This window comes from Caretta caretta, chromosome 6, assembly GCF_965140235.1.
Source record: "Caretta caretta isolate rCarCar2 chromosome 6, rCarCar1.hap1, whole genome shotgun sequence".
NCBI classification, from domain to species: domain Eukaryota; kingdom Metazoa; phylum Chordata; order Testudines; family Cheloniidae; genus Caretta; species Caretta caretta.
The window spans coordinates 21,779,223-21,799,331 of NC_134211.1; the positions used below are offsets into that span (position 1 = coordinate 21,779,223).

Below are 20,109 nucleotides of genomic sequence, written 5' to 3' on the forward strand. Positions count from 1 at the left end.
GACAGACACAAACCCTTTGTTTGTCTCCCTCGTCCCAGCTTTTGAAAGTATCTTGTCTCCTCATTGGTCATTTTGGTCAGGTGCCAGCGAGGTTACCTTTAGCTTCTTAACCCTTTACAGGTGAGAGGAGCTTTCCCCTGGCCAGGAGGGATTTCAAAGGGGTTTACCCTTCCCTTTATATTTATGACAGGTGCATTCATCTAGTGACTGACAGTGTACTGTCTTTCAGACACGATGGAAAACCAATTTAACAAACCATTTGCAGTCATTAAATATCACATGGGATTGTCTTCAAAGATAAATGAGTTACCTCAGTGTCCTGGCTAATCTCCAGTGGGATTAATTACATTCTTACCTATATTCACTCTCCAGTCTCTGGGGGAAATGGTCTTTTCTTCTTCCTATCCAAAACTGAGGTGCAGTTACAAAAAAAAAAATCACAGCTTATGCCAACAAACTATTTCCCATCTGTATAGTTCACAGTAGTGGGAACAATGAAAAGGAGAAGAGCTATAATAGAGGGGTAAAAGGGAGGGGCAGAGGCTGGGTGGGAAAAGATATCTAGGCAAACAACTTTGTTATCCTGGAGGTGAAAAATGAAGGGATATTCAGGAAATTTATTTTCTTAGGCTTTAAAAATTATAGGACCAGGTTCCTAGCTAGTACAAATCTGATTTCAGTGGAGCTCCTTGAATTTATATCAATTAAGGATCTGCCTGATAATATCTGTGAAAGCTCAAAGATGCTTCCACTCACATTGTTTATGCAGTTGTAAACCCTTTCCCCTTGAGAGCAACATCTCAAGCACTGTGGAAATTCCAAGCTCCACTGCCAGTTACTATGTGTTATTCCTGATGTAACTGCATTTCAAAGGCAGGTGAAGAGTTTATACATTGGTTTGGAAGACACATTGGGATCCTTGTGGATGAAAGAAGGTACAAAAATGAAAGTCATTGCTGTTAAATGCCCCCGTCCCCCTTTGTTTTACTGAAGGAAGCCAGTACAGCTCTTCACTGCACCTGATAGAAAACAGATATGCTCTTGGAGGGAGTGATGCAATTTTCAGTAGTTGAAAATGAATTAACTAAGTGAAGATTGTTTAGATGTTTCCTATTATTGCAGTAAAACACGGCACTATAATGTGCTGTTGATTACACTGATTTGAAACAAGATACTGCAAGAATAACTTCTGTTCTCCTTATCTCACAACACAAGAATGAGTGGACAGTCAGTGAAACTGAAAGGTTCCAGATTCAAAATTGATAAAAAGGAAATACTTTTCCCACATAGTACATAATTACACAGTGGAACCCATTGCCACAGGATGTCACTGAGCACAAGAATATAATATTATAGTCACACAATATTAATGAGGGATTGAGTGTTTTAATGAATACTAGTATCCAGTGTTGTTATAATTAATGCAAAAATAAAAGGGGGTGGGGTGGGGATGGAAAGAATATAGAATTTTGCCTTAAACTCTGAAACAATCTTTATTGGGGTGAAATTTTTATGGGGTGGGCAAAATGCCTTCTGCAAGGTTTCTTGCACCTTCCTCTGAAACATCTGGTGGTACATTAGGACCAAGGTTCTGATCTAGTCTGGCAGTTCCCATGCTTGCTGCCTAGGGTAAAAGAAGGCTAAAGCAGAACTATCTGGAGTGCCAGCTTTACTCTGTAGGGAGAGGTCCAGAAATAAAACCCCGTCTCATATGCATGAGATACTCTGGGGCACAGTTGACCAAGTAAAGACTGTATGTAGACTAGAGTGTGGCATCTCAGACTGCACTTGTCAGTGTGAACAGGATAAAACACAGTGACATTTCCAGCACAAATAGGGCAGGTATATGAGGTAGATTGACCTCTCTGGCATATAGGCGGATGACAGATGAGAGAATGCATGTAATCACCGGACCGCATATGAAGAACAAGATGACAAATGGTGTAACCTCTGATTCATAGCGGGAGGATGCAATAGATGAGTTTTGAGACCATGGCCCATGTATCTCAGGTGGATGAACAGTTGGTTTGTCAGTGTTTAGAGCGTGTATTGGGGTAATGGTATCAAATGGCCCATATTGCATATGAATTTGCTGATATCATGTGTGTGCCCAGGAAAATTATGTAAAATACAGTTTATCAAAACCGTGTTAATGAAGGGCAAAGTTATTAGAGCTCTGTTGCCCAAGTCTAAATAATTTCTAATATAAATATGTATAAACACTTAAAAAAAAAAAAGTAGCACTCTTGGATGAAGTCTGCCTGTAGTATTTGTGACAATGGTTATAAGGTATCTCTAAAATATTGAGTTTAGTCTATACAACTCCCAGAACAGCTTAAAAACTCTAGCCACAACACACAAAGCTCTCCAACCAAAATATATCAATCCTAGTTTGCTTGTAATAAATTGAATCAAAATAGTCACTTGTGAAAACATGTTTGTCAAAAACTCCTTTTGGCAGGTTTATGGTATCTTCTCTGCAACACTCCTCTGTGGCAGGGAAGAATGATTATCCCCATTTTACAGATAGCGAATGGAGGTACAGAGAAATAGTGACTTTCCAAGAACAGACAGGAAGTCTATAGCATAGCTGAGAAATTGTGGCTCAATAGATCCAAGTTAAACTAGCATCTCAACCACCAGGCCATTCTTTTCCCTGCAAGTTTTCCCAGGATCGTCTGTTCTCGCTTCCTCCTTTGCCCTGCAATTCATAAAGCAATGCCAAGGTGTCATAATAAATCTTCCTTGGTGTCTAAGGACTGTTGGGGGCTAATAGCATATGGGTGAACCTGTTAGAATTTAGGGAAGCATTAAGAAATCTGGCGGTGCACGTTTTTCCAGCCAACACGATTCTAAACATGAAGGTACGACCAGCTGGGAAGTGTTATGGAATGAGCTAAAGTAAAGCAATTCACACAGTGAATACTCCAAAACAGAACAAAAAATTCTACTCAATATTAGAGATATCTCAAATTTGGACAGAAACAACCACTCCCCCCCCAATCCTACAAACCATAGCATGGAAATGCAGTGTTAAACCAATGCTAGTAACAGGAGGTATATACCAAGTAAGCAATGGCTAGTGGTCCATAGCATGTTCTCTCATTCCCCACATAGGATCAAATAGCTCCTAAGAGCCTGATCCAATTAAATTAATGCAAAGCCTCCCGCTGACCTCACTGGGCTTTTTATCAGGCCCTACATGATTTTCATTCTTTTGGCAGATGGGGTAACGAGGGTTTCAATAGCCAGAATGCGGTGCAGTCCCCAACGCAAAATAAGCCCCTCAGATTTTCATCCTTACAGCCAACCCAGGTGCTGAGTTAAGTCCTGCCCAATTTAAGGGGAGACTTACCTATCAGTACAATCAATCGCATCTCTCCCTAGCAGGCAAAAGAGCTCTCATGAATGACCTTATAGCTTCGGGACTTTCTGTTTACATTCAGTGTCTGTCTCCGTGCTAGCTGTAAAGAATGATTATCAAGGCATGAAATTAAAAGTTTCATCCAGTGGGAAACAATTGGATATATTGTCATTTCCTTACAGCTTCTCCTCCTTTGGTGGGGAGGGAAGATGGCAGGGAAGCAATCACCAGAAAGGTCAGGAACATTTACTTACCAATATTGAAATCCTGCTTAGCAGCTTTGTCCCGTTTTATAATTGCTGTTTGGAATCACAGTAATTTGTGGGGCTTGGTGCAATATTTTGTTCACGACGCTGTAAGGAGCAGTGAGGCTTGAAATTAAAATTCTCTATTCAGCTGCAGGTTAGAAACCTGGGGAATGCTGACGACAAGTTCCTTGGGGACTCTCTCTAAAAGCTTTTCCAGGGACTTTAGCACTGACTCACGTAACAACAAGCAAAACAACATGGTGAGGTAGGAACACCACATGCGGCCCCTGGTGGCCCTGCTCACACATGAAGTGGCAATAGATACCCTCCTCCCCTCCCAGAGAGGCAGGGACAGCAGTATACGGGGTGGCAGGAGGCAGCCTCCCCTCCAAGAGTAGCAGCAGAGGTCCTTCTCTCTTTGAGTATTAAAGACTGCTCCCTCTCAGAGAGCCACCTGCTACTTACCCCAGCACTAGAGTATAGCAACTTGGGTTGGAGGGCAGGTAGGCAGGCTGGGTCCTCTGAGTCCTCTGTGAGCATGGTATTGACGTAGTCTCCCAGAGCAATGCGTCTTGGAGTGAACACCCCATGGAAATGCATGGGGCAGTTCACCAAGCCATCATACAGCTCAACATATGGGATGACAGAATGAGGTACAAGGGCCTGATGCAGTCATACCCCACATACATAACCAATGCCAGAATTGTGACTGCAAAGCACTAAGGCCCAGATTTAAGGCTCCTAAATCACTTAGGCATCTCAGTGCTGAGAAGAGCAGTGCTTAAATATCTTTAATCTGGGTCTAAGGGCCTAATCTAAACCCCACTGAACTTCAGTGGGGTTTGAATCAGACTTTAAGGCTCTTTAGTGCCATTATAACTACATTTTATCAACTCCCGACTACTGTAAAAACTGGGACTAGCTGATTGCTCTGCAAACAGATGCAGCATATTGGTTCACCCTCTTTAGTCCTTGGAGAGCTACCGGTACCTTGTGTTATCTCATCTGGAGCAAGAAGTGGAGGTGCAAGGCTCTTCCATGGGGCATTCCCAGTCTCACACCTCAAGTCACAGCAGGAAGTGGACACACTCCAGGTCTTCCTGGGGGAAACGTCAAATTGATTTCAGTGGGACAGGATCTGACCTTAGAGAAGGTCCTAATATGCTGTTCTAGCAAGTGGTTCTCTAACACTGTTTTAAAATAGATTTACCTGGTCCATACCAAACAGGCAAGCCATGTTTAACCCATGTTAGCAGAAACTGCACTGAAATCTGGTATTATGGATGGACATGGATATGGATAAGATTCCCCTGGGTATGGAGCCAAAGCAGTTATTGTAATTCACACTCTGACTTGCCATCTGTGGGAAACTGTTGTCTCCTATTCTTTGCCTGATGAATCCCAAAGAGAGGGCGTTTGTTTCTGTTCTAGTTCCAGGGTAATGGTAGAGTCACCCATCTTGGCCATTTCAGGTAAGGAAACCTCTGGTATTCCACACTGCTAAAAACAGGTGGCTTATTTAAAATCTCTCAACAATATTTTATTATGCTTCCTTGCATCTAGTCATTAAATGGAGTAATGCATTATGAAAGACATGACTTGCCTGAAGATGAACACAGCAGATTCATGGTGCAGAGTATTTGGCTTGTGTTAGGCATCTATCCCGGTTGTTAAAAACCCAGTAAGCTGGTAGCAGAGACAGACAAGTACAGCTGGCAGACTAGGTGGGAACATTTTCAGCAGGGTTGGATGATCTCTCTGCTATTTGTTTTTTGGTAAATTCATTCCTGAACAGCCCAAACAGAAGGCATAACGAGGAATGTGCGAGAAGTTCAGGGTTGTTTTGAGTACACTGTGAATTTTTTATTTAAGTAAGATAGATTAGATATCAAGGACATTTTAAACAGTTTCTGGTGTTCTAAAAATATTTTAATGAAGGAAACAAACTTGGTATTAGCACAAAATGAGTGCCTTCTGGGGAACATCTACTGCTTACACTTTCAGAGCGGAATTGTGATTTAGTTACACAAAGCCCTTTGTCAAAGTCAATGAGAATCACATGACTAGAACCTCAAGCAGACCTTAAACATTTAGGGGGACTTCAAACCCCAAAAGGTAGGTGTCAAGGTTCCTCCCCCACTCTGAACTCTAGGGTACAGATGTGGGGACCTGCATGAAAAACCTCCTAAGCTTATCTTTACCAGCTTAGGTCAAAACTTCCCCAAGGTACAAAATATTACACCCGTTATCCTTGGAATGGCCGCTACCACCACCAAACTAATACTGGTTACTGGGGAAGAGCTGTTTGGACGCGTCTTTCCCCCCAAGATACTTCCCAAAACCTTGCACCCCACTTCCTGGACAAGGTTTGGTAAAAAGCCTCACCAATTTGCCTAGGTGACTACAGACCCAGACCCTTGGATCTTAAGAACAATGAACAATCCTCCCAACACTTGCACCCCCCCTTTCCTGGGAAATGTTGGATAAAAAGCCTCACCAATTTGCATAGGTGACCACAGACCCAAACCCTTGGATCTGAGAACAATGAAAAAAGCATTCAGTTTTTTACAAGAAGACTTTTAATAAAAATAGAAGTAAATAGAAATAAAGAAATCCCCCCTGTAAAATCAGGATGGTAGATATCTTACAGGGTAATTAGATTCAAAAACATAGACAACCCCTCTAGGCAAACCCTTAAGTTACAAAAAAAGATACACAGATAGAAATAGTTATTCTATTCAGCACAATTCTTTTCTCAGCCATTTAAAGGAATCATAATCTAACACATACCTAGCTAGATTACTTACTAAAAGTTCTAAGACTCCATTCCTGTTCTGTCTCTGGCAAGAGCAGCACACAGACAGACACAGACCCTTTGTTCCTCTCCCTCGTCCCAGCTTTTGAAAGTATCTTGTCTCCTCATTGGTCATTTTGGTCAGGTGCCAGCGAGGTTACCTTTAGCTTCTTAACCCTTTACAGGTGAGAGGAGCTTTCCCCTGGCCAGGAGGGATTTCAAAGGGGTTTACCCTTCCCTTTATATTTATGACACGCCCCCCAAATCTCAGCTAGGGTGAAACACTGGCTGGGATTTCTTCCTGGAGCTCTAGGAAAACAGAGTTAATAAGATACATGCATCTCTAAATATACTACCAAGTACATAAAGACTAACAATATTTTCCACATCTCAAGGACGATTTTAACCAGTTGATTCTGGGAAACTTTCACGGGAGAGTGCATCAGCCACTTTGTTAGAAGCTCCTGAGATGTGTTGGATGTCGAAATCAAAATCTTGGAGAGCTAAACTCCACCGAAGAAGTTTTTTGTTAGTTTCTTTGACGGTGTGAAGCCACTTCAGTGCAACATGGTCGGTTTGCAGGTGGAAACGCCGTCCCCAAACATATGGACGTAGCTTTTCCAGAGCGTAGACAATGGCGTAACATTCTTTTTCAGTGACTGACCAGTTGCTTTCCCTCTCAGACAGTTTTTTGCTGAGAAACACTACAGGGTGGAATTCTTGATCAGGTCCTTTCTGCATTAAAACTGCTCCCACACCACGCTCAGATGCATCTGTGGTTACTAGGAACGGTTTGTCAAAGTCTGGGGCCCTTAGTACAGGGTCAGACATGAGTGTCGCTTTAAGCTTTTTAAAGGCCTTCTGACACTTTCCGGTCCACTGAACAGCATTTGGCTGTTTCTTTTTGGTTAGGTCTGTCAGTGGGGCAGCGATTTGGCTGTAGTGCGGTACAAATCGTCTGTAATAACCAGCCAAGCCTAAGAAGGATTGAACCTGTTTCTTTGACTTTGGGACAGGCCACTTTTGGATAGCATCCACTTTGGCCTGTAGGGGGCTGATAGTTCCTTGACCCACCTGGTGTCCAAGGTAAGTCACTCTGTTTAGGCCTATTTGACACATCTTAGCCTTAACAGTTAGTCCTGCCTCCCTTATGCGCTCAAGGACTTTTTGTAGATGTTCCAGGTGGTCTGCCCAGGAATCCGAAAATATGGCCACATCGTCAAGGTAGGCGACTGCATATTCTCCTAATCCCGCTAGGAGACCATCTACAAGTCTTTGGAAAGTGGCGGGTGCATTTCGCAGCCCGAAAGGGAGTACATTAAATTCATACAGCCCGAGATGTGTGATGAAGGCTGACCTTTCCTTGACAGATTCATCTAGCGGTACCTGCCAGTACCCCTTGGTTAAGTCCAAGGTAGAGATGAACTGGGCCCGTCCCAGTTTCTCTAATAGTTCATCTGTGCGTGGCATTGGATAGTTGTCTGGGCGAGTTACAGCATTTAGCTTACGGTAGTCCACGCAAAAACGTATTTCCCCATCTGGTTTGGGAACTAGAACCACTGGAGATGCCCATGCACTTTCAGAGGGGCGGATTACCCCCATCTGTAACATATCCTGGATCTCCCGTTCTATAGCAGTTTTAGCTTGAGGAGACACCCGGTAAGGTTGAACCCTAATTGGGTGAGCATTACCTGTGTCAATGGAGTGGTATGCCCGTTCAGTCAGTCCTGGGGTGGCTGAGAACGTTGGCGCGTAGCTAGTGCACAGCTCCTGGATCTGCTGTCGCTGCATACGCCCAAGGGTCATGGAGAGGTTCACCTCTTCCACACCACCAGCACATTTCCCTTCGTAGTAAACACCTTCAGGCCACTCAGCGTCGTCTCCTCCCTGGGCTGTAAACTGACAAACCTTTAATTCTCTGGAATAAAAGGGCTTTAGAGAATTAATATGGTACACCTTAGGCTTTCGGTTGGAGGTGGGGAATGCTATGAGATAATTAACAGCTCCCAGGCGCTCCTGGACCGTGAATGGCCCTTCCCACGATGCTTCCATTTTATGTGCCTGGAGCGCCTTTAAGGCCATGACCTGGTCTCCTACTTTGAAGGACCGCTCTCTGGCATGTTTATCATACCAGGCTTTTTGCTCTTTTTGAGCATCCTGTAAGTTTTCTCTAGCAAGGGCTAAAGAGGTTCGGAGGGTGTTTTGTAGGTTGGTTACGAAGTCCAGAATGTTAGTTCCTGGAGAAGGTGTAAATCCCTCCCATTGCTGCTTCACCAACTGCAATGGCCCCTTAACCTCACGGCCATATACAAGTTCAAATGGGGAAAACCCTAAACTGGGATGTGGTACAGCTCTGTAGGCAAAGAGCAACTGCTGCAACACTAGGTCCCAATCATTGGAGTGCTCATTTACAAATTTACGTATCATGGCCCCCAAAGTTCCATTAAACTTCTCCACCATGCCATTTGTTTGATGATGGTAAGGAGTGGCAACCAAGTGATTTACCCCATGAGCTTCCCAAAGGTTTTTCATAGTTCCTGCCAGGAAATTAGTCCCTGCATCTGTGAGGATGTCGGAGGGCCAACCTACCCTGGCAAAAATGTCTGCCTGGCACACACTTTTAGCCCTGGTGTTGCTTAGAGCTACTGCTTCCGGCCATCGGGTGGCAAAATCCATGAAAGTCAGTATGTACTGCTTTCCTCTGGGTGTCTTTTTCGGAAAAGGACCCAGAATATCCACAGCTACTCGCTGAAATGGAACTTCAATAATGGGGAGTGGCTGGAGAGGGGCTTGGACCTGGTCTTGGGGTTTTCCCACTCTTTGGCACACCTCACAAGACTGGACATAGGTAGAAACATCCTTGCCCATTCCCTCCCAGTGGAATGATCCCCCCAAACGGTCTTTGGTCCTGTTCACCCCAGCATGGCCACTAGGGTGATCATGGGCTAAGCTCAAGAGCTTGGCCCGGTATTTAGTTGGAACTACCAACTGTCTCTGAGGATGCCAGTCTTCCTGGTGTCCACCAGAAAGAGTTTCCTTGTATAAAAGTCCTCTTTCTACAACAAACCTGGATCGATTAGAAGAGCTGAGAGGCGGTGGGTTGCTCCGTGCCGCCGTCCAAGCTCTCTGGAGGCTTTCATCTGCTTCCTGTTCGGTCTGGAACTGTTCCCTTGATGCTGGGGACATCAGTTCCTCATTGGATTGTGGACCTAGGCTTGGTCCCTCTGGAAGCGATATAGGGGATGGAGCTGTTTCTGTTGACTGTGAACCGCTCTCCGCTGGTGCACTATGTTGGGATTCAGGCTCCGGCTGAGCCTCTTGTGTAGGGTTATCGGCTGCTGCCAGTTCAGGTTCAGTGGGGCCCTCTGGTGTTGAGGTTGCAAGTACTGGATTCAGTGCTGGCACGGGGTCTGGTGTTGGTTGTTTGGCTGGTTCCGGTTCTGGGACTGGTTCCGTCTGGGTCTCTGGGACTGGATCCACTACTGCTGTTGCAGACATTGGCCTGGGGTCCGGGTCCATCACCTCTGACTGGGTCCTGATAGAAGTTTCCGGAACAGAGCTAGGCCTCACGGCTTGTTTAGCCTGGCTGCGGGTGACCATTCCCACCCTCTTGGCCTGCTTCACATGATTGGCCAAGTCTTCCCCCAACAGCATGGGGATGGGATAATCATCATAGACTGCAAAAGTCCACATTCCTGACCAGCCCTTGTACTGGACAGGCAACTTGGCTGTAGGCAAATTGAAAGAGTTGGACTTGAAGGGTTGAATCGTCACTTGGATCTCTGGGTTGATTAAATTGGGGTCCACTAAGGAAGCATGGATAGCTGACACTTGTGCTCCGGTGTCCCTCCACGCGGTGACCTTCTTCCCGCCCACACTCACAGTTTCCCTCCGCTCCAAGGGTATCTGGGAGGTATCTGGGCCTGTGGACCTCTGGTGTGATTCCGGTGCAATGAACTGTAATCTGTTGGGGTTCTTGGGGCAGTTGGCCTTTACATGCCCCAGCTCGTTACACTTAAAACATCGTCCAGCTGACGGGTCACTGGGGCGAGGAGGGTTGCTGGAGAACGGGGTGGTGGGACGATAAGGGGTCTGGAGGGTTCTTTGGGAGGTAGGTGGGGCTTTGGGCGGCCCCCGGTAATAGGGTGTGGTCTGGGGTGGTCCCTTCTGGTCTCCGCTCCAACTGCGACCAGTTTTCTTCTTCTCCGCCACCTCCACCCATCTGGCTCCAATCTCTCCTGCCTCGATTACAGTTTTGGGCTTCCCGTCTAGGATGTATCTTTCTATTTCCTCAGGAACACCCTCTAAGAATTGTTCCATTTGCATTAGGAAGGGCAAATTTACTGGAGATTCAACACTTGCTCCTGATATCCAGGCATCCCAATGTTTCACAATGTGGTAGGCATGTCGGGTAAATGACATGTCTGGTTTCCACCTTAGGGCTCTGAACCTCTGACGAGACTGCTCGGGTGTTATCCCCATTCTGACTCTCGCCTTGGATTTAAACAGTTCATACTTGTTCATGTGTTCTTTAGGCATTTCAGCTGCCACCTCAGCTAAGGGTCCACTGAGCTGCGGCCTCAGCTCTACCATGTATTGGTCAGTAGAGAGGTTGTACCCAAGGCAGGCCCTTTCGAAGTTTTCTAGGAAGGCCTCAGTATCATCGCCTGCCTTGTAGGTGGGGAACTTTCTGGGATGGGAAGTGGTACTTGGAGAAGGATTACTAGGGTTTGTTGGGATATTCTGCTGAGCCTTTATCTTCTCCATCTCCTCCACATACTTCCTCTCTTTTTCCTTCTCCTCCAGTTCTTTGTCCCTCGCTTCCATAGCTCTCCTGTGAGCAGCCGCTTGGTGTTGTTCTGCCTCCCTTTCTTGTTCCTTCTTCAGCCGCATGAGTTCTATCTGTCTTTCATGTTCCCTTTGTCTTTCCTCAGCCTGAAATTTGGCTAATTCGAGCTGTAGTCGAGCTGAGGATTTGGTCATTCTAACCTCTCTGTTTTTAACTAACTTTACACCCGAGGTTTAGAAATAAACAAACAAAACGTGGCTGTAAAATTTTGCTGTGCTGGAATAGAATACCTATTCTCTGATAGTGACTGTCAGCCTACAGAAAAAGACAATTCCCTTGTCTCTGCTCTGGGCCCAAATTAAAGCAAAAAACCTCCAACTACTTGGAAACCTGCTTACCCAGCCCAAAGAAAAAGCAAATGGGTAGAACACACACCCCCTATTTACTTTTAGGAAGAAAAGAAAAAAAAAACCTCTGGGTTGGAAGACTGTGAATTTCCCTGCAGGAGTTAAGTACCCTGCCTCCAGGCAAAGAAAACCTGCAATTCACAAGATAATCCCCTTTTGTCTCTGCTTGGCCACAAAGCAGAGAGAAACCAAGCTGCTTTCAGTTTGAAAGCTGCTTTCTGGACTTCCTAAAAATTCCTTTTTAAAATCTGTATTTCTAGTTCAAAAAATCTCAACTGGATCTCAAAATGATTTCAGGTTAATCCCACCACTATGCCACCATGTCAAGGTTCCTCCCCCACTCTGAACTCTAGGGTACAGATGTGGGGACCTACATGAAAAACCTCCTAAGCTTATCTTTACCAGCTTAGGTCAAAACTTCCCCAAGGTACAAAATATTACACCCGTTATCCTTGGAATGGCCGCTACCACCACCAAACTAATACTGGTTACTGGGGAAGAGCTGTTTGGACGCGTCTTTCCCCCCAAAATACTTCCCAAAACCTTGCACCCCACTTCCTGGACAAGGTTTGGTAAAAAGCCTCACCAATTTGCCTAGGTGACTACAGACCCAGACCCTTGGATCTTAAGAACAATGAACAATCCTCCCAACACTTGCACCCCCCCTTTCCTGGGAAATGTTGGATAAAAAGCCTCACCAATTTGCATAGGTGACCACAGACCCAAACCCTTGGATCTGAGAACAATGAAAAAGCATTCAGTTTCTTACAAGAAGACTTTTAATAAAAATAGAAGTAAATAGAAATAAAGAAATCCCCCCTGTAAAATCAGGATGGTAGATATCTTACAGGGTAATTAGATTCAAAAACATAGAGAACCCCTCTAGGCAAACCCTTAAGTTACAAAAAAGATACACAGACAGAAATAGTTATTCTATTCAGCACAATTCTTTTCTCAGCCATTTAAAGAAATCATAATCTAACACATGCCTAGCTAGATTACTTACTAAAAGTTCTAAGACTCCATTCCTGGTCTATCCCTGGCAGAAACCAGCATACAGACAGACACAGACCCTTTGTTTCTCTCCCTCCTCCCAGCTTTTGAAAGTATCTTGTCTCCTCATTGGTCATTTTGGTCAGGTGCCAGCGAGGTTACCTTTAGCTTCTTAACCCTTTACAGGTGAGAGGAGCTTTCCCCTGGCCAGGAGGGATTTCAAAGGGGTTTACCTTTCCCTTTATATTTATGACAGTAGGTAATTCACAGAAAAGGATACAGTGCTCAAGCAAGGTAGCATGTGGCCACAGGATTATTCATAGCACGGTTAGCAGTATTACTTTTGTTAAAAGGAACAGCTATCCAACAGATGCTCTGAGGTCAGCAGCTCCTTCTGCCCCAAGATTATGGCAATACAATCCATTAATTAATGCAAGATGTTATTTATTAACAATGGGCCAGACTTGGCTTGAATCAGGGCAGCCATGCGTGGCACATAGCCCTTGTTCCCCTACATGGCTTCTGCACATCTCTGCTGCAGGCACAAGGGCTATGTGCCTAGTAGCCTCTCTCCTGACATAGGGGTGGGCCACAATTTACATTCTGTTCTACAAATGTGTTTCTAGTCTGAAAAATAACTCCACAGCCTTCTTCCTGCTTTGTCTCCATATCAATTTTGCCTGGCCTCTGAGAGTCAAGTGGGTCCCTTACCTCATGCATCACCACTACCAAGAGATTCTGCAGGTCAAAACTGTGTCCTCCAGGAGCAAAGATTAGGCTGTCCCAGGCACTACTCTGGTGGGGGAAGTCCCTGTGGCTAGCAATGCATCCACTGGCTTCAGGAAATTGCATCATGGAGGTACATAATTGATATGTTCTGAGATGGGAGGGTACAGGACAGTTGTGTATCAGTGTATGGCCAACGCCACTATAAATGAACCCTATTACATATTAAGCTGTGGGTTACTAACACTTACTATTAGTTGCACCAACCTAGTCACCTGTGCATACAGAAGAAGAGAATGCTGATGTAGGTGTATTCAGCTAACAGCATTTGACTTACCACTTACCTAGAGTTGTCACCAATCTACAGAACTGTAAGACAGTAGCTCTGGTATTTTTTTGGGCAGTGACAAGCAAAAGGAGAGAGACACACATAGACATGAGACTACACAAAGTGCTTACTTCTCCAATGAAAAGCAAACCGGCACTCTCCCCTTAATCCAACAGATAGTGTAAATAATCAATAGCACACAATAGGGGTAAATTGGTTGACTGGGGCTAATTTTTGGTGCAGTGCACAGGGATTTAGCCACACAATGCCCATTAACCTTAGTGGGCAATGTGCTGTTAAATCCACCTCTGAAGGCAGCCCTGTGATGTCAGGCAGATTCATACAGCTCTTTTTTTCTCCCATCCAGGGAAAAGTGGTAATCTCTCAGAGATGTCTGTTCTTTTTTGCCACTACAAGTTGCACATTAGTGAATCTGTTACATGTAAAATGTTGAGCAGGAATGCATGGTTAAGCAATCTATTATGATAAAATGAGAGCATGTTAAAGCACACCTGGACTAACAAAATATTGCTTCTGATCTTTCAGGCACTTTATAAATGCTGACTGGGTTATTAAAAATTATTGATCTGAAACAGAGCATGAAGATTACATTAACTAGGGTGGTGTCTGAGTCCTGGTAAAACAGATTATCATGCTGTGCTGCTGTGTCAAATGGTTTGCGAAAGCAGAATTGATTGAAGAAAAGGAATCTTGGCATTTTGTGTCTTTCTAACAGCACATCATTTGCCTTTCAGGCAAACACCTTGCTCTCTCATTTGACCTGGGCACCCTTGTTCCAGATTAGGGGAGATTTGAACTTTAGGATGGTATATTGGTCTTTTAATTTCAAAGATTAATTTTTAGAGCCTGAGAAAATCAATTTCCTGAATATCCCTTCATTTTTCACCTCCAGGATAACAAAGTTGTTTGCCTAGATATCTTTCCCCACCCAGCCTGTGCCCCTCCCTTTTACCTCTCTATTATAGCTCTTCTCCTTTTCATTGTTCCCACTACTGTGAACTATACAGATGGAAAGTAGTTTGTCAACAAGTCATTCACCCCATCATCCCTGAAAGATTTAAAAATGTTATTAAAGCTAATGTTTAAAATCAAATTTACACAAGTTAAGAAGGAAGGTACTGTACATCTGGGGTCAGGCTTGAGTTATGAGAGGTCACAAGGATCAGTTATAAGGTTCACAAGATATATACATAGCACATAACCAGCACAGACCCAGATTGGGGTGCGGGAGTTTTTAAAGCATCAGTGAATAAGTGATCTCGGGTACGCCACCCATAGGATGTATTTAGTCTAAGTCAGTGTTGTTGTAGCAAATAGGTACGTGGGTGGGGTGCGTCCCTTGGTTCGTCAGGGGAGGAAGTGGGTTATTTCCCTGACCAGCGGTCTTGTTTACTTGTCCTAGTACTGACAGTGTCCCGTGATGTGCTCTGTGTAGATGTCTCTGGACCACTTGATGGTGTCAGACACCATGAGCTGTCTCATGAGCCAGGCGTACTAAATAAAGCACCTATCCAACTGATCAGCCACATGTTTCCATTCTATCTGGTGGCTTCTCCTCCACATAACAGTGGTTCTAGATAAATTTAGAGGGAGGGAGGGAGGGTAGGCAGAGAACATGAAACCCAAGTTTAATCTAATTCTGAAAAGAGGGGTGAAGATCCCCTGCTCCTGCAGATGTTCTGTAATTTACCAAAAGAATCCCAAATGTACTGATAGTTCTCACCTTCAGAACTCTCCTGTAACTAGGGTGCCAGGTATATGATCCTGACTAAAATCACAAGCTGCTTACATGCTAAATATAGTGGAGTGCACGGAAGTCACAGCTGAGGAAAGTGTTAACACGGCAATTACAGGGTTGGTAATCAAATACGACTCTCTCCTACACAGCATCACAGTGGCCTTTTATCATTGGCTCTCATTAATATAGTGCCTCTTGTGCAGCTAAGTTTGTTTTCATAGAATCAGAGGAGTAAGAGAGGGAAGAGAGATCCAAGTGTAGCCTCTGCGCACAGTGGAGATTTCCTGATGGAGGATGTCCTAGACTTTTGAGGCCCAATTCCACACTGCCTTGCACGTTATGCAGTCGTTTTACTGTTGCTTTATACAGATGTCAATGCTACCAAATCAAAATTCTCCCCTCACGCCTCTGGGAACATTTTAGACCCACTTTGCCCAGGTGCAAGTGATCACCCAACTTGCAAGGTAGTGGAGAATCAGGCCCTCAGTGTGTGCTGGAGCTAGAAACCCCTTGCAGCTTATGGTAACTAAGAACTAGCTTCACTCAGTCCAATCCCCCGCAACTGGAAGAATGACGGCGGCCAGAGGGGGAACCTCTAAAGGTCATGGACTGTACTTCCTTTGTCCTGTATTGACTATGACACTGTACATTAGGTGGCACTGTGCAAATGCAGAGTGTTTGATTTTTGCATTTGTGTTCTTGTTGAGAGTCTCAGCAAGGAGGTTTGAGAGTGACTAACTAGCGGCTCTGACCGGCTGTTCCCCCTTCTCAGGTAGGATTAAAGCAGACTGGTGGGGCAGAGTATAACTGTGCACTCATCGTGCTATACCTATCCTAAACAGGCAACTTCAGCTGGAAGGACCATTAATCAGAACTTTTCACTTGTACTAACTCAATATGAATGCATCTATTCAAGAGCACCTCTGCTAGGCAAACTGTATCTCAGTTCCCTGAGTGTTCATAATCTTTCTACATTACAGCGCTGTTCCCTGCTCCTCACCACGATCCTGATCCCTTTCTGTCAGTCCCACAGCTGCTATAAAGAAAAAGCTGAAGCATGGGAATATGATACAGGTGCTTGTGCTGACACCATAGGGAAGACACGAGAGAGGCTCAGGAATATTTTTTCTATAGAGAACAAATAGCCAGCTAGAGAGAGAAATGTGAGTTAGAGAGTGGATGTGATCACTTCTAGGCCTCCTCTGAAGGGTATTGTAACCAGAACTAGTCCAGACCCGCTTACCTTAGGGGTAGCTGAGAGGGAAGGAAGATGGCCCCTGTGGTGGAAGGGCCTGTGACAGAAGAAAGGATAGACCATCAGACTGACTGCCCTGTTAGGTACCCACTTAACAATTGTTTTAGAGAGAGCAGCAACTAGTTCTCTATGCCACTCAGATACTGAGTAGCATTAGATGATTAATTCCCAGCGTGATGCTTCCCCACCCACTTTCTATATCACTGTCACCCTGGCTTCCCAGGGGAGCTCATCTGAGCGGTGGCATACTGAACATTTTAATTTTCAGTGCACTTATATGCAGTGTTATTTGTTCTGTTTTCAGATTGATAAGTATGCTCAGCAGGATCTGAAAAAAGGTCTTCGTTTGTATGGGACAGATGGAAATATTGGCCTAACTAATGCATGGAGCATCATTCAAACAGATGTAAGTCTAATGGTTTTTTGTTTTGTTTTTCCTCTTAATTTATTTCTGGTCTCTTCAGAGGTCTCTTCTGGGATTACACATTAATGTGCTACCAACACCACCATGTCTCTCTTTATTTCTTGTCTGACCCTCCCCCCAAGCTAGAATTTTCCACACCTACAGACAGACCCACCCACCTGGTCACAATACCCAGTGGAACCCCTCACCCACACAGTGCAGACTCCATTATGCCTTGTTTTGTGTGTGGCCTCTTAACGGACTCTTACAATTATCTTACATGAACAGCACGTTTGCATCAGTTCCCTTGAGGTTTGAACTCAACCCATAACAAGGTTTAACCCAACGTATAATAGTACAGAGGAGCGGCACATGAAAGGTAATTCGCTTCTGCTTCTCCAAGATGAACTATGAAGGCTTTGCAGTCATTTTCCAGAGGGTGGGACCACCTCTTTATTCTTAACTCCATTTCCCCTTTAGCAGCAACACCCTGGCCATTACTTCATCGTGGAAGGGCCCTGAGGCCATTTTTTCCAAAGTCACTTACGCCACAACTGGATCGTTGTGCAAAAAAGGTCGATCAGTAGATGAGCACAGCCATTGTGCTGCCCTGCTTTTCTTCCCCCACACTCTCATGTAGCTCTCCCCCAAATTGCCCTCCAGAGAAGCTGGCCAGGATATAGGTGTGAGTAGTCTCCCCTCCCCCATGTGGCCGCTGTACCTTATTACAGCACTCTATGAGTGGCCAAAGGGGGGCACCAACTCCAAGGCTATCACATTTTTTCCCCTTTTTGCTATGCAACCAGACTATCCTGTGATAAATCATCCTCTTCACCCTTGACGTCCCTTGGTGGAATCTGGGTTGAAATCTTGAATTATGCTTTTTGTTTTGGTCCCAGTCTAGACTCTCAGATGTTTCACCCTATACAACACAAGTCATAACATATGGTACACTGTTTAGGAAGGACCTAGGCCTAGAACAGTTAAGGATCATTGGCAGGACCCAGAACTGGGATACCAGAGGATGCTACAGGTTAGAGTTAAAGTGTGTTGTCAATGTTGCATTGGGACCAAGTTCTAGACACCAGAGGATGATACAAATTAGGATCAAGGTGCATTGACAGAGCATCTCAGGAGTGGGATAGCCGTGAGTGCTATGGATGGGCCTTGGCTGAACTGTGTGTGAAAAAGGGTAGAACAACTCCAGCAAACATTCTCTCAGTTAGCCAGCGTTTTATATCTCTGGCTTTCATGAGCATGAAAATTCTCATCCATATTCTGAGGAGGAAAGGTAGAAGAGATAAAAATCAAAGTTGAATATGTGCAATTTCTAAAAGTTTGCTACCTGCAGTCACAGTACCTAGATCATGAATATCTATATTACTAAATGTCATATACAATTTCAAGTTGGAATGTTGTGGAACTTTGAAGCCTCATCTTTTAAAAAAAATACAATAGAGCAGGTTTCATTGCCGTAACCATTTCATTTGCTGTTCGTTTTTCCTGGTGGTAACAGCACATATGGAAAATAAATATCATTTCACTCTATTGCTGAGAATCAAATGTTTGGTTACAAACAGTTCACTGACTTGTGATTGGGGGGAAAAAAACTACCAAGAAACAACAGATATGGGAAAAACAGAAATTGATTTTCTTGCCAGTGTGATTTTTCCCTGAATATGTCTTTAGTTTTCTCCTCCCTGATGCCAAGAACTGACTGTGGGAAGGTCATCCTGTTACAGCGACAAAGGTTTCAGTGCTACATGTCTGCTATCATTTCACTTTGAAACTCTATAATGACCAAATAAAGACTGGGTATTAAATGCTTAAATTGATCTTCAGTCGCCAGCAACATTCAGTGGGCAGACTAGACTGTATGAAATACAGGCGAACTTCAGAGTTATGAACACCAAAGTTGTGAACTGACCAGTCGACCACACACCTCATTTGGAACCGGCACTACACAATCAGGCAGCAGGAGCGATTAAAAAAAGAAAGCAAGAAAGAAAAAAAGCGAATACAGTACAGCACTGTGTTAAACATAAACTAGTAAAAAAATAAAAGGAAAAGCAGCATTTTTCTTCTGCCTAGTAAAGTTTCAAAGCTGTATTAAGTCAATGTTCAGTTGTAAACTTTTGCAAGGACCACCATAGTGTCTTGTTCAGAGTTATGAACAACCTCCGTTCCTGAGGGGTTGGTAACTCTGAGGTCCTACAGTATAAATTAAAGGTTTTAATATTTTTTATTTTGAGAGGTATTAGAATATTGACTCGGCTTAATTCATCTAAAATTAATGAGTAAAATGTATGGAAACCTTGCGGGGTGTTTCCCTGGCTAACAATAAACTTTTCTGGTAAAGGTTAAACTGGCTGCAGTGATGTTTCAGGAAGTGTTGGGTGTCAAGGCTAGGAGAATGAGTCCTGTTTCTTGGTGTTATGCAGGGCACCAAGCAGTCAAGATTTCTGGGTTGTTATGTGATCTTTGGGAGCCCATAATCTGTGCCTCTACTTCCCCATCTAAAATAGGTGTTTTGAGGCTTAACACTATGTCCAGTTCTGGGGTTCACTTTTTAAAAGAATATGTTGACAAATTGGAGAGAGTTCAGAAAAGAGCTACAAGGATATTAGAAGCCTGGAAAACCTGTTTTACAGTGAGAGACTGAAGAGGCTCAATCGATTTAGCTTAACAAAGAGATGGTTAAGAAGTAACTTGTCTTTAAGAGTCTACATGGGGAGAAGGTTTCTGAAAGTAGAGGACTCTTAAATCTGCCAGACAAAGGTAAATACTGAGATGCAATGACTGGAAACTGTAGCTAGACAAATCAGACTAATAATAATTTTTAACGGTGAAGGTAATTAACAATGGGAACAACTTACCTAGGGAAATGGTTTATTCTCCATCACTTGAAGTCTTTAAAACAAGACCGGATGTTTTTCTAAAAGGGCTGTTCTATCTTAACTAGTAGGGATGGGCTTGATGCAGGAGTCACTGGGTGAAATTCTATGGCCTGTGTTATGTAGGAGGTCAGATGAGGTGATCATAA

At 44.1% G+C, this 20,109-nt stretch overlaps 1 protein-coding gene across 12 annotated transcripts in view; it reads left to right on the plus strand.

The window, feature by feature from the left end:
- Positions 1-20,109, plus strand: part of TSPAN4 (tetraspanin 4) — a 683,463-nt gene that overhangs the window by 646,313 nt on the left and 17,041 nt on the right. For all 12 annotated transcript variants that reach the window (XR_007357083.2, XM_048852861.2, XM_048852864.2 and 9 more), the window contains one exon: positions 16,968-17,069. Coding sequence is in view for 11 of the 12 variants with exons in the window: in XM_048852861.2 (XP_048708818.1) it covers positions 16,968-17,069 (102 nt within the window). In the remaining variant the exon portion in view is untranslated. The remainder of the gene's footprint in view (positions 1-16,967; positions 17,070-20,109) is intronic.